At 42.2% G+C, this 13033-nt stretch overlaps 1 protein-coding gene across 2 annotated transcripts in view; it reads left to right on the top strand.

Annotated features, from left to right (window-relative positions):
* The first annotated feature begins 616 nt into the window (after positions 1-616).
* chd5 (chromodomain helicase DNA binding protein 5) overlaps positions 617-13033 on the top strand; it is a 36938-nt gene continuing 24521 nt past the window's right edge. For both annotated transcript variants that reach the window (XM_063473627.1, XM_063473626.1), the window contains exons 1-3: positions 617-783; positions 7283-7431; positions 12282-12500. In XM_063473627.1, the coding sequence (XP_063329697.1) occupies positions 717-783; positions 7283-7431; positions 12282-12500 (435 nt within the window). In that variant the 5' untranslated portion in view covers positions 617-716. The remainder of the gene's footprint in view (positions 784-7282; positions 7432-12281; positions 12501-13033) is intronic.

Below are 13033 nucleotides of genomic sequence, written 5' to 3'. Positions count from 1 at the left end.
CTTGTGTGTGTTTTGTCAGGACAGTGTGGTCGCTTGCAAGATGAAATCGAGTCGGGTGATTGTTAGTTGGGGGTTTTATGCCTTAATTGACGTCCAAATCAACCAAAACGTCCGTTTACACAAACGGTTTGGCTTCAAAATAGAAAGCAATGCTGTGTTTCCACCTGCAGACACACTTTGGAGTGGAGCTTGTGAGTGAATAGAGCAGCAGCTGTGCGAGAAAGTGGGAGAAGTTTCTGTCTCAATTCTCCGGACTTCCAAAAGGAAATGGACAGGCGCGGGGAGTGCATCCGTCTATTAGCAGCACACGGCGCTCGATGTGCATTTTTTTGCACGCTACTAGTTGAAGTGGTAACTAGGAGAGTATGACTAACTAGTTGTGGGTGAAATTATGGGATGCATCGTCATGGCAACAGACCAGACGTCACAATCTGGGCATGTGTGTTCCATTTTTGTCTTTCTTATTTTTCAGACTGGAAGACCTGGATAGAGATCATTGGAAAATATATATATATTTTTTAAAAAATTATTTTTTTTATTTTACTCGTGGAGAGAAAGCCCCATGTTCGTTGCACAGAAATAAAAAAAAATCTTACATTTTTCACAGCGACGAATACTATTCTTTTTGGGTGAAGAAAGAGACTGTGCTGCGGCGTCTGGAGGGTTAACTTTCAGTATTCCCAGCCTAAAAGGGGTTTGGGGGCTATGAGATAAAGATGCCGGGGTCGCTGAGCAATGAAGACGAGGGACAAGACGACATGGATTTTGAAGACGATATACCAGGTGAGGGAAAGGGGAGAGGCGGGGTGTCCTTCAGATAATTTTGCGCCGCTACGCCTTGAATGCGGGGAAAAGGGCTTGTCCTGCGTTCCTGAGACCGGAGAGGAGGGGTGGGGTGCAATAAGCAGAGTCATGCTATTATTTTTTTTGTACGACCTACAGTCTTAAAGGTGGCAAAGGGTTGTAGTTTTTTTTTAATCTCTCCCCCCCACAGCTGTCCTCACATTCATCCTGATTTGGGGGCACGATGGAAACGCTGCTGCATGGTTTCTGTGGGCTGCCTTTTCTTTCACAGACTGCATGCGTGTACAAGTGAATGGCTTTGAGTCCAAACACAAGTTTTGTTCAGAGAGCTGTTAAAAAAACCCGTACTTTGCTCGTTTCCGTGTCAGTGTGTGCATTGGCGATTTTCTGTCCCTTTTTAGCTCGTGGATGTGCTCTTTTGTGGAAAAAAAGAAGGGGGGCTCCGGTGACAATGTGCGTGTTCATTTTGTGGATGATGCGCTGCCGTTAGCGCTAGTGATTAGGAAGCTGTTTCAACTTTAATTCTTTTTTCTCCTACTGCATGGCCGCAGAGGTGTGAAAGCCACGTGTGGGCTACAGTAAACAGAGCTTATCAAGTGTGTTCCTTTGCCTTGCGCGCTGATGACACCGGTTAGGTCACCGGCAGCCCTTCAGCACTGGGTCGTGCGCGAACTGGAATTAACTCTAACCCACATTCTCTGCGTGCTGCTAATTCATTTCACATAGCAAGTTCATACAAGAGAAGCTGTGCAATAAAATTCTCCAGGCTGAAAAATGAACATGTCATCAACTCTGGCAGTGAACCAACTTTCAGTGCTCCTACAGTTTCCTCCTTTTAAAAAAAATGGTCAAGATCAAATCAAATCACAGGGGGTTTTAAGATTCCCTAATTAATGACCATGCACAAGAAGATACTTGCCAAATTTTGGCCATTTTGTTTTCTTTTGGCTGGTAAGTTTGTTAGGCTTTCTGGCAGGTGTCAATTCTAGCGCACAGGGGAATCCCAGTCTTAGTTTTTTGGCAGGCATGGCTGTGGTTACTTGTGACATTTACTCAAGTTGCTAACTATGTGGTCCATAATGTACACCAAGGAGCAGGCATCATCAGAATCTTCATCTGCGTAACACAAACCCAGTTCTGAACTGCTAACGATTGGTTTCTTGATCTAGTGATGCAGCAGCTCAGGTGATGAAGTGCCCTCTTGTTGCAGCCTGCTGAGCTGAATATCCAGACATAAGATTGTCCCGTGCAGCCAGTGAAGTTCCTTTTATTTTAAAGTTCTTATAGCTTGCTCCAAACATCAGATGGTTGATGTCAAGGGCAAGATTTAAAAGGTCCTGCTTTGCCCTCTGCCTCACTTTCACATTACCATGTGGAAAATGTTTGTGGTTGTAAAATACACTCCAAAGCCAAAAACAAAAGTCAGAAAGGTCGGAAAGTAAGAGCCCTGCTTTGGACCAGAGAGCTAGTTTCAGCGAAGTCAAATCACCCCCAAAAAATGAGGTCAGCTGACTCCCTCAATATACTGAATGACCAGGTTTTTCCATCAGTGGTTTTTGTTCTTCCCTGATAACAAAGACATTTTCCTGGATGACAGTACCAGGATTCATTGGGTTAAAACTGAAAGAGCGATTCAATGAGCACGAGACATCATTTTCCAACAGGGATTGGCCACCGCAGAGTACAGACTTTAACCCCTCTAAGAATCTTTGGGATTTGCTAGAGAAGATTTTAGCAGACTGTCAAGCCCATTGCCAATACAAGGCATGAGAGTAACACAACTCTAGGTGGAAATAGGTGTTGTGACATTGCATAAGCTTATTGAAATGATGCCTTGATGAATGCTGGCCATGATCAAAGCTCAAGGTGCTCAAATGAAATATGTGAGTGTGTGACTGCTTTTTATTGGCCGGTCAGTGTAGATTCAGCATGAAATGAAGCTTCTAAAATCCAATGCAATGTTTTCTCCAGCAGCAGGCCCTCCTCGTCTGAAGTATTGCTCAAATAATGCAGTGATGCGGAATATAGAATGCATGTGAAAGAAGGCACAAGAAGTTTTATTTATTAAATATCTTGCTGGTGTGTCTGTTGCATTGGTATTAGGTATTGCTCGTTACAGAGTGACGAAAAGCCATTTACTGGGACACTACTTCGGTGGTTTAATTGTGAGCAGTTGTCACAGTACTGAGTTGCCAAATTACAATCCTTGCTCATTTCGCATGTGTGTTATAAAGCTCTTGAACATCTGAGGCTCTGAAGTGCTGTCACAAAAAATGAGGTAGAATGCATACAATTACTAAATTCAAGGGTACCACTGGTTACCATTTCTTAGACAGAAAAAGGTAATATTACGCCACAATATTCAAAAATTACCTCTGCGTTTAACACAAGGTCTGAGTATTGTGATATCTGCATTATTTGAGAAAATCTTTTGCATTAAACACACCTTTTTTTTGTTTACATACATATTTTTTGACAAGGGTAATTTGTACTTGCTAGTTTTTATGTGCATTTATGTGCATCTTAGCAGTAAGCAAGTGAAAAAGGAGGCAGACAAAGAGAACGGAGAGTCAGAGGGGGAGTTAGAGCAACATCTGTGACTGCCATCCATATTTAGAGGGAGAATACAGGCACTGATGTGTGTCCTCAGTAACGCATTAGTTTGTTAAACATGTATAAGAAAGGAAGGCTGCAGCTGAATATGGCAGGTGAGTGAATATATGTCAGTATTAATTAAGTCTAAAAAATGAAGAATGTGTTTAAATTGCTTAAATATGCTTTGATGGGATTTTTGTAGTCGTGTTTCAGGCTTCAAAAAAAAATTCTTGTAATATAATAAATACCAGTGTGATCCTCTATGATGACGCACAGTGTACCTACTCGGGGGTAAATCTAGTGAAACTCCGACACAGTGGTCCATATCGGTTTTGTCATCATGAAATTGTTCACAAAAGGGAGTCGGTCTTCCTAGTCTGAAAATATGACTGTTTTATTGGAATAACTTTCTTTTAATTTGTCATATCACTCACAACAAAATGCTGCAGATCAATTGTTATGCTGCTGATACACGAAGCACTTTCCAGACAGTTTATGACCTCATCAGCAGGCTTCAAAGTGATAGACAAGGTCAGAAATCCAGGTCAGAGTTTTCTACCACGAAGACACTTCAGTGCAATTAAAACACAACAGTGTGGGAGCACATTGCATGGGGACTTCAGACCCCAAAATGCTATCCTATCACAGTCTTTATTTGTTGTGCCACGTAGTGTCCTAAGTCCCTTTGTTTCACTCTGGGCACTTACACTGTCACAGATTGTTCCATTGTGTTTTCTGTTTTAATTGCTTTGTTCTTCCATAAAATTGAAAGATTATCATGGGCTTTTGTGTGCCTACAAATGTTATCCCCAGTTGGAAAAGGGGCTATTTTTGGATCCCTCACTGTGAAAGTTGACACAGTTTTTTTTCTTAATGTGTGTGTATGTAGCCTAAGCATAAAAAAACATGCTTTTAAATATGTTTTTGCAAATGAGTGGTACATCATTTTTTATCTGTTTCCTACCTGTTTATATGGGATGTCCTATGACCTTAGAATAGATATACTACAATTTAATGATGCTATTTAGGCTTTATCCTTCCATCACTTAGATGATAACATTTTCTAATAATAGCCTACGGATGCTTTTGTCTGAAGGCATTTAAAGCCTGAGCCATAAGTACCTAATCGATGAAGAAAGGAAACCCTTTGGCCTCGTCTTCCCTGCATTGTGGGAAGCAATGCTGGGCAGCATTAAGTGGGTATTTCCACACAGGGGCCAACAGAGAAATGACTAATGTGCTTTCCAGTAAACTCTATCTTCCTCACTTGGGACTCGTTCATGAATCTCCCTTCTAATGGGTCAGTCTGGTGGCCAAGCCCTTGCAGGAAGGTCAGAACTGTGTCTGTGCCATCCGTCCACATTTTACAGAAGGCTTGTTTGCCAACTGGAGCTTTGGTCATCTTCCTAACACAATCTGTTGCCAGACCTCGGTGTGTCACATGACTGAGCAACCTCCCCTACTTCCAACACCTGGCACTGCCTGGTCCAGTCACCAAGCAGAAAGAATATCTCTCCCCTGATGGCTTTCCCCACGGGGACTTCACAGGCCATTTACTTTAGTCAGGGTTCAGATTTTAAGGCAATTCAGGTGATAAACACAGAGCTGTTTCAGGGAGCTGCATTGCTGTGACACATTCCTATGTAACAAAAAATGATTACTGAGAACCCATGTGTTCAATATTTTATTTGACTCTCTGAGGATCTGTTATCAGCACATGGTTCTGTTAAAGAAACATCAGCAAGCTAACATGGCCCCAGTTACAGCGCTTACAGGCTGATGTTTGGCAGATTTTATATTTAGAACATATATATATAGTTTAGTGCCATCATTAATTACAGTAATGAGCGCACAAAGCACAATGGTAGAGCAGTAAAATAATGTATGACTGTCATTTTTTCTGCAAATTAAAAAAATCGACTAGATTATAGTGCAGAAGAACAGATCATTATTATTGCGCCACGGTTGTGTGTATCAAATCTCACAATAAACCAGTTGAACCTGTTGAAATAGTTCATTTAAAACTGCATATACTGAACTCATGGTGAAAATATCATCAAAGTAGGGCTCATCTGCTGGGGACCTTGAACTTCTGTATCAAATTTCATGTCAGTCTATTCTCTAGTTATTGAGAAATTTTAGTCTGAACCATAGAGGTTAAACAACCAAGAGGCTGACATTGTCAGACCTTGAGCTTCAGCACCAGCATGGCTAAAAAGAACTCAGCTCAGTCTGCTCAAAGTGAATTAGGTGCTTATCACCGAACCATTTAAACCCCACATCAGTAACACCGCATCACCACTGTCAAGTTGGATTGATTTATTTTACAATAAGCAGAGCCAAGGGCACAGAGATATGAACTGTACGCTTTGTGTAATCCAAAGCCATCTCGATCTGCACCTGAGCCATGTCATCATCTGTGCATCTGAGAGAGATGTAAGGCTTGCCGTGCTGCCGTCATAAGTTGCCTGGCAGGTGGCTAACCATGCATCTGAGACATAAAAGAGTTCCCCGTTTGAGCTACTGAATACATAAACTCAAGGCTTTATTTAGAAAAAAAGAAAGTGGAGAAAAACACAAAGGTCTGTGGGACAAGAAGAAAGAAGGAATGAGTAGCAAGGCAGTAAATGTCTGTCAGCACCTTTCCTATAATAATATTGGCCAAGAAAAGCACAAGTTACCCCCAGTTAGGGTTGAAGAAGGGATGACACAGTTCATCTGGAAGCCAGGGCAGCACAATGAGTTTGACATTGCCTCTGATTAAGGCTTTGAAATCACTGTACTGTATGTGTATGTGTGGAATACCTCCTGCTAGCTTTGCTAAATAGAGGATAAGTGGCTGGTGAGGTTTGTGTGTCTACTACACAGGAATCCCTCCTCCCCAATCTCTCACTCCAGCTACCCAGGGGAGTGGTAGACTGCAGGGCTAGTGTTGGCTGATTGACTCTGATACATGTGCTGCATATTTCATGCCCTCCAGTCTGTCTGCGTGAGACACAGAGAGACGGGAGACATGCAGATAGACAGACTGGAAGAGACAGCGAGACAGTTGGGAAAATGAGATCAAATAAACCTTTTTGGGGCACTACAGTTGTGTCATGTGTGTACAATATTTGCTCTGTGTGACTTTTTACAGAGATGTATTGTTTGGGACTGTCGCTCTCCCTTACTTACTCCTCTGTGACCCACTGTGGCATCAGTGAAGGCTGCTGTGCTCAGCAGTCAGCACGTTTACACAGCAGCTTTGAGACGGTACAGCTGACAACCAGCAGCAGGTCCCTTTAGTCCCAGCAAGCATTAAAGGCAGAAGATATGCTCAGTATACCTCAGTGGTCCTCTAGGGAGTTCCCATTTAGCGGCAGGGCATGCACTCCATTTATTTGTGTTTTGATGGGTAAAGTTGATGCACACTCAATGATGTGTGATTATGAGGTTGATTTTGCCAAGTGCTCCTGTTGGTCTGACATTGATTCATCATTGTTATTTTCACAGGAGGCTAACTGACTTTTCATCGTGGTGAGCTTTCACAGTAGACTGAGCCTGCAGCAAATGAATATTTGTAACATCTATTGTTCATTTTTAATCTTTTTGATTAACCATTTTGTCTGAAATGTCAGAAATTTCGATTTCGATTTCCCAGAACCCGGGGTCACGTCTTCATCTCTTGTTTTGCTGCCCGATTTCAAAACTCAAAGGTGTTTAATTTAGAGTAGATTCATATCCTCACTTTGATAAAACAAAATCAAAAAATTGAATAACCACTCACTGAGGCAGAAAAATGTACGAGTCAGGCTGAATTTGTCAGTTTAGTCTTATTACAAGCTGAATTATCGGTGTCGCTTAAGTGTACTAAGCAAATAATTCTCGTTTCCCCTGTGTTCAGATGAGGATGACGAAGGTGAGCGCAACACAGTTCCCCTCACACCTCTCGACCGCTTCTTTTCTGACGACGAGTCCCTCAAACAACAAAAGAAGAAGCCCAAAAAGATGAAGGAGGGAAAATTGCCGAAAGTTAAGAAGAGGAAAAAAGAGGTAAGGCATAATTCACATTCAGCACCATCTGTCCAGACCTCGGACACAACAGCTTGGCAGGCATTTTGGCTCTAGCCGTATCCCGCATTCTCTATTTCTCAAACCATCGCTCTTTTGATGTCTCTGCAATTGGATCAAAGGTGTGTTTTGGCTGCTGGACTGCCTCTGTAATCTAAATGAGAGGCAGTGGACTGTCTCGGGCTTAGGGGAGGTTGGCAGCAGTGTCACTGTTACTGCCAGTGTAAGCTGTGGGCTCCAAGCGACAGTTTAGAGTGTAGATTTGTGCCTGTGGTGCTGGTGCTGATGGCAGGGACTGTAGGTCAGAGGCAATGTGTTCATGCCAATCCAGTAGCGGGAGTGAGAGTTATGACAGAGCGGTTTTGACAGTCCTTCGCCTCTAGCCTCTAATTTCCAATATTTAGATAGCAGGATTGAGCCTTGATTGGCTCAGAGCATTAACACCAGCGTGATGTTGATAATATTACAGCTTATGAGGTGAACGCCTGCTGCTTTTGCTGAACAGGTCACATTTGGTTAAAGGAGACAGTTAGAGAATAATGAAAAATTGCAGCATTAAGAGGTGGCACAGTAGTGTCGTGGTTAGCGCTTGCTTCTTCACAGCAAGGAGGTTACAACCCCTCTGCTCAGGGTTTGTCTGTGTGGAGGTTGCACGCTTTCTTTGTGTCTGCACGGGTTTCATTCAGGTATGCCGGGTTCCTCATATCAAAGTGATTGTTAGGTCAATAGATGATTCTAAATGGGTCATGGGCATGCAAGAGTGTGTGATTATCTGTTTTGCTGCGTTAGCACTGTGATTGACTGGTTACCTGTGCAGAGTGTACCCTCATTAGTCAGACTCTAGGCAAGTTTTTAAGAAAATGGATGGATGCTACCATCAGTACTGTACTTTATATTATTTCAGTTCCATTTTCTGAGGAGACGTTGTTTATAAATTATAAATTATTTAATTTTCAATTTATTATTAAAGAGTTGGTTCACCACAAACTCAAATTTGCATATTTTTCATCAGGCCTCTAGTGCTATTTATTCATTTGTATGACCTGCCCAATTTTGTAGATATTGACTCTAGACATGTTTAGTTTCTCTTGAATATAATGCCGAAAAATACATTTTATTTTGTAGTATTTAGAGCACCAAAAATATAGTAGAAAAACTGAGATGCAGTGCGTCATTCCAGAGTTGCTAAAATACATCTTTTTACCCAGTTCTCAGCCATTTTATGTAGAAACGTTTCTTTGTACAAATTTGCATCCATCAAAAGAAGCGTAAATAAGCTTTCTAAGGGTATAGCAGGGAAAAAACAAGCAGAGTGTATTGAAACCAGCAGTTTTAGGTTAGAGATCCAGTTTTATTCATACAGTGACCTTGTGGTTAAAAGTGCTGAAATTCGAATGATGATTATCTTTGGGCTAATAAGTCTGCGAATGACCCCGTTTGCACTACAAAACAATGCTTTTGATCCACCATTACTTCATGATCTGCAGCTTGAAGGGCCATCCTACAAATAAAGTCAGCATTTTTGTGAAGTCAGCTCTTTAACTTTTGGAAAAGTTTTGTTTCTTCAAATTTCTTCAAAAGCCCAGAGGCTAAAAGAAATATTTATTATTCAGTAATCACAGGAATTCGCTGTATTCCCAGTGATCTCCCCGCTCATGTTGGCGAGCTGTAACCGTGTCAGTGACATAGCCAGGATGTTCCCCTCCGCTGACTGGAGATGCCAGCGGTACCGTGAGGAGTTTGGCTGACCATGCTGCCACTCGGCCCTTTGGCTGCTTGTGGTAAACACTAAGCTCTGGGTCTCACTGAGCTAATGAAGCGGGGGGCTCCCCGTGACACTCTCCTTTCCCTAACTCACAGACACTGCTCTGTATTCTCCTTTTCTTCCCTCTCCTCTTGTCTCCCACATGCATCACCTCACTTTGCTTTGATTATGATGCTGCTGCTTTCTTTCGGTCTTGCTTTCTTGCTCCCCACCTTGCTGTATTTGTGTCTTTTTTTTTACCTCCCATTGAGAAACCATTGCTCCTGTAATTCACTTCCAGTCACTCCCCAAAGGCTGGTGTCAGACAGGGGCCAAAAGTCAATTGGGGTCAGAGACTGTCAGTAGCACATCCCAGTCTGAGTTCACAGCTACTGGCAGGAGGAATGATAGCCACAGAGAGGTGCGCTGTGTTTGCTTGTCTTCTCCAGTCTGCAGTGAAACAAAGAGCTGTGTAGATATGACAGGATATTTAATGGGCTTTTTAATAAAATATCTGTTAAATCAGTAAATTCTGGGTTTATGGAAAACAATTCATTTTAGCAGCAGAGGAAACTGCTGCATTTTGGCCACAATAAAACCCCCCATGTAGCTGGTTCTTGTAGCGTTCACATTTCGCTGAAATACAGTCGGTTTGAGATGAGCTTCTGTCTTGTTTTTATAACTTCAATATCCTCTCTGGGATTGTGAGTCAACAAAGAGCTGTTTCTGATTTCTGGAGAAAAGGAGAGGCCATTGTTTAGAAACCATAAAATAAATTCTTAGAGCAGTTTTCTTTTTTTTCCTGTTGCACTACATTTTATTGAACATCCACTTCTTCGCTCATTTGATATTTTCTGTGGCATCCGCTCCAATCTCCCTAAGGCAGAGCCATTATGGGAAAGCATCTAATTTGATTAGGTTATCAGCACTTATCTGATTTTCTTTCCTCTGAAAGAACAGACACCATCTTTGCTGCTGTGCTGTTGTGTCCTTTGCTTTTATGATATGTGTTTAACATTGAACTCAGGGCCACCAAGAGACTGTTGCACAGTTTCACCTTGTCTTTGCAGTTGCTCTCAATAGTGGTTCTGCTTCTTTGCTTTTTGCTCCTCCATCTCCACCCCATCCCCCATCCACAATCTTCAATTTACTCTCTCTCTCCTTCTTTCTTTCTTTCTCTCTCTCTCTCTCTCTCTCTCTCTCTCTCTCTCTCTCTCGCTCCCTCCTTCTTCTTCTTATGCATAAATGAGATTTGTCTAGACGGGTGCTGGAGCACTGGCTCTGCAACCACAGGCCTCTGCATAACAAGCTCGTTATGCAAACGTGTCTGATTGGATGGCGCTGTTCCATTGGCTGCTGCTGTGATAGAGTGTGTGTGGGGGGTGGGGGGAGTGAGTGGCAGGATAGAAAGAAAGAGTGAGAGAGGAAAGAGAAAGGGGGAGAAGTTAAGAGATAGAGTGAGCGAGAAAATAATGGGGTGGAGGGGTGAGAGAGGAGAGCTATGAGATGTAAAGGAGAGAAAGTAAGAGGAGGAGAGAGAGAGAGAGAACGAGAGAGAGTTAGAGAGAGCCAGACACTGCTCAAATTTGGTCACCATGGCAACACAGCCAGGCTGCTGGTAGGGTTGGCGGGCGCTGCGGCAACGTGAGCCTTTCCACTGCGCTACAGAGCGAAACGCCTGCAAGTCTCTCCATGGAGCCACACAGGCCTGCTGAGCAACAGGCAGCGAGCAGAGCACAAAGCTGCTGTGCTCTAATTTTGCTCCACTGCATGTGCACACACAAGTTCACTCTCACATACAGTCATGTTTTACATATGCATAAACACACGCGAAGAGGAACTCTCACAAAAATAGCGATTTTTTAAAAAAAAGGAAAGCACTCACAAAGAATGAGCGCACCCACACACACACGCTCAAAAAAACCCAACATGTCCACAAACACACAAAAATGCTCTCTCACAGGAACGTGCCCAGTCAGAGACAGGGGCACAAATGGAAATGCATATGCACACTTCCACAGGCCTACCACATTCAAACACACAAATAATTAGGTGGTATGTGCATGATGAGAGAAACAGCACACACTTTCCCCCTCTCGCTTACTCATGCGCACATACTATCGTGAGCAACCACTAGCGAATTTGTTCATATGCAGCACTCTTGGTCACACAAACAACACCTGTTAACTGTTAAATCCATACAGCCTTCCAGATGTCTCATATTAAACCAGTAGGATGCAACTCAGACTACAAATTAACTCTGAGCTCTGATTGGCTTGGGTACCTGAAGATCTCTTTTTCTGGGTTTTCATTTCGTGTAAAAGCACATTTAAAAGGTGACCATGCATCCGCCTTGACTCTTCATCAAGTCACTGCTTACTTGTACTAATTTAAATATTTCATCACAGGCAGAAGAGTTATCATATTAGCAAGGCAGCGACACTTTCGAGTGATGTAATTTAATTTATGCAAATGCCATCAAGTAGAAGCTTTTATCTAAACTGCTTTAAAGTGCATTCACAGCATATGTTTTTAGAGTGGGTGGCCTCTGTGGGAGCTCTAATCCCTCACCCTGGCAAAATTAATGTCATGCTTATTTGCTCTATCAAGTTTAGTATTTTAATTATCCCCACCTTTTTATCGCTAGATATAAAATTGGGTCTCAGAAGATTGCGCCTAGATTTCTTTTGTCCTGCTTTTTGTAAAATCCAAACCTGGAATCTAGTTGTGTCTCAGGAATCTGGCTTTGATGGCAGCTTTAGTCAGTCACTCTCACGCCCTTAGGTAGAGAGCTGAAGCGATATTCAAAGCCAGATTCTACTTGTTTACATTTATAAAAATAGCTGCTTGGCAGAAGCTCTACACTACATCAAAGAAATAGCTTAGACAACATTTTCATTTAGTAAAAATATAAATGCAAATATACTAAAATATACTTTCAGCCTGTAAAGATGCCAGATTAAGACTGAGAAAGATTTTAATGAGTGACATATTAACCTTTGCACAATTAAACAACATGCTGGACTTGGTTATTTAGTTGTTTGTGTATATGTAATGGGGTTTTTTTTACCTTCTCAAAATCCTTCAGGGAGCAATTCAGGCACGACTTGACAGTGACCTGGAAGAGACTTCAGAGGTGGAGGAGGAACGGGAACGTCCAGAAATCGGCTCTGAAAGTGAGAGCAGCTTGTATGGTCCCACTAAGAAGAAGAAGAAGAAACCCAAGGAGAAGAAAGAGAAAAAGCCCAGAAAGAAGAAGAGAGATGAAGAGGATGACGATGATGACGATGATGATGGTAACATGAAAGTAAGTGTATGTTCATGATGCTGACATGACTGTGTTTCAAATGAACATTAAAGTCTGTAGGGGGCTCTAGGTAATATGTCCAGAAATTGTCCAAAGTTGTTATCACACAGCACAAGACCAGCCCTGTTCTCCATGCTTTAACTCCACTTGGTTAAGGTCAGTGAGCTGCCCGGGTGAAATATGCGGGGAGCTGGACTGTGAATTCGCTGGACAATTACCTGCTGTTCTCACATGTGCAAATGGAGGAAACCGGCAGGTTAAAGAGCCTTTAGACTCTGATCCGTTTGTAATGGACATTTGCATTTCTCTCACCTTTGTCAGCTAATCTCTAGAGAAGTTCAGGGGGGTACTGCATGTGTAAAAATCACATTTATCGAAATAAGTGACCGTTTCTTTATACAATAATCTGATGATAATGAAAAAACGTAATGATGCCAAGACTAGGTTTAATATTAAGTCTCAATTGACTAATGGTAGATGAAGTCAGTGAAGGTGTTTTTTAGCATAGTTATCATTATTATAGGCTTGCTTTG

Source organism: Pelmatolapia mariae, linkage group LG5, assembly GCF_036321145.2.
Source record: "Pelmatolapia mariae isolate MD_Pm_ZW linkage group LG5, Pm_UMD_F_2, whole genome shotgun sequence".
In the NCBI taxonomy this organism is placed as follows: Eukaryota; Metazoa; Chordata; class Actinopteri; order Cichliformes; family Cichlidae; genus Pelmatolapia; species Pelmatolapia mariae.
This window is presented reverse-complemented; position numbering and strand designations above follow the sequence as displayed.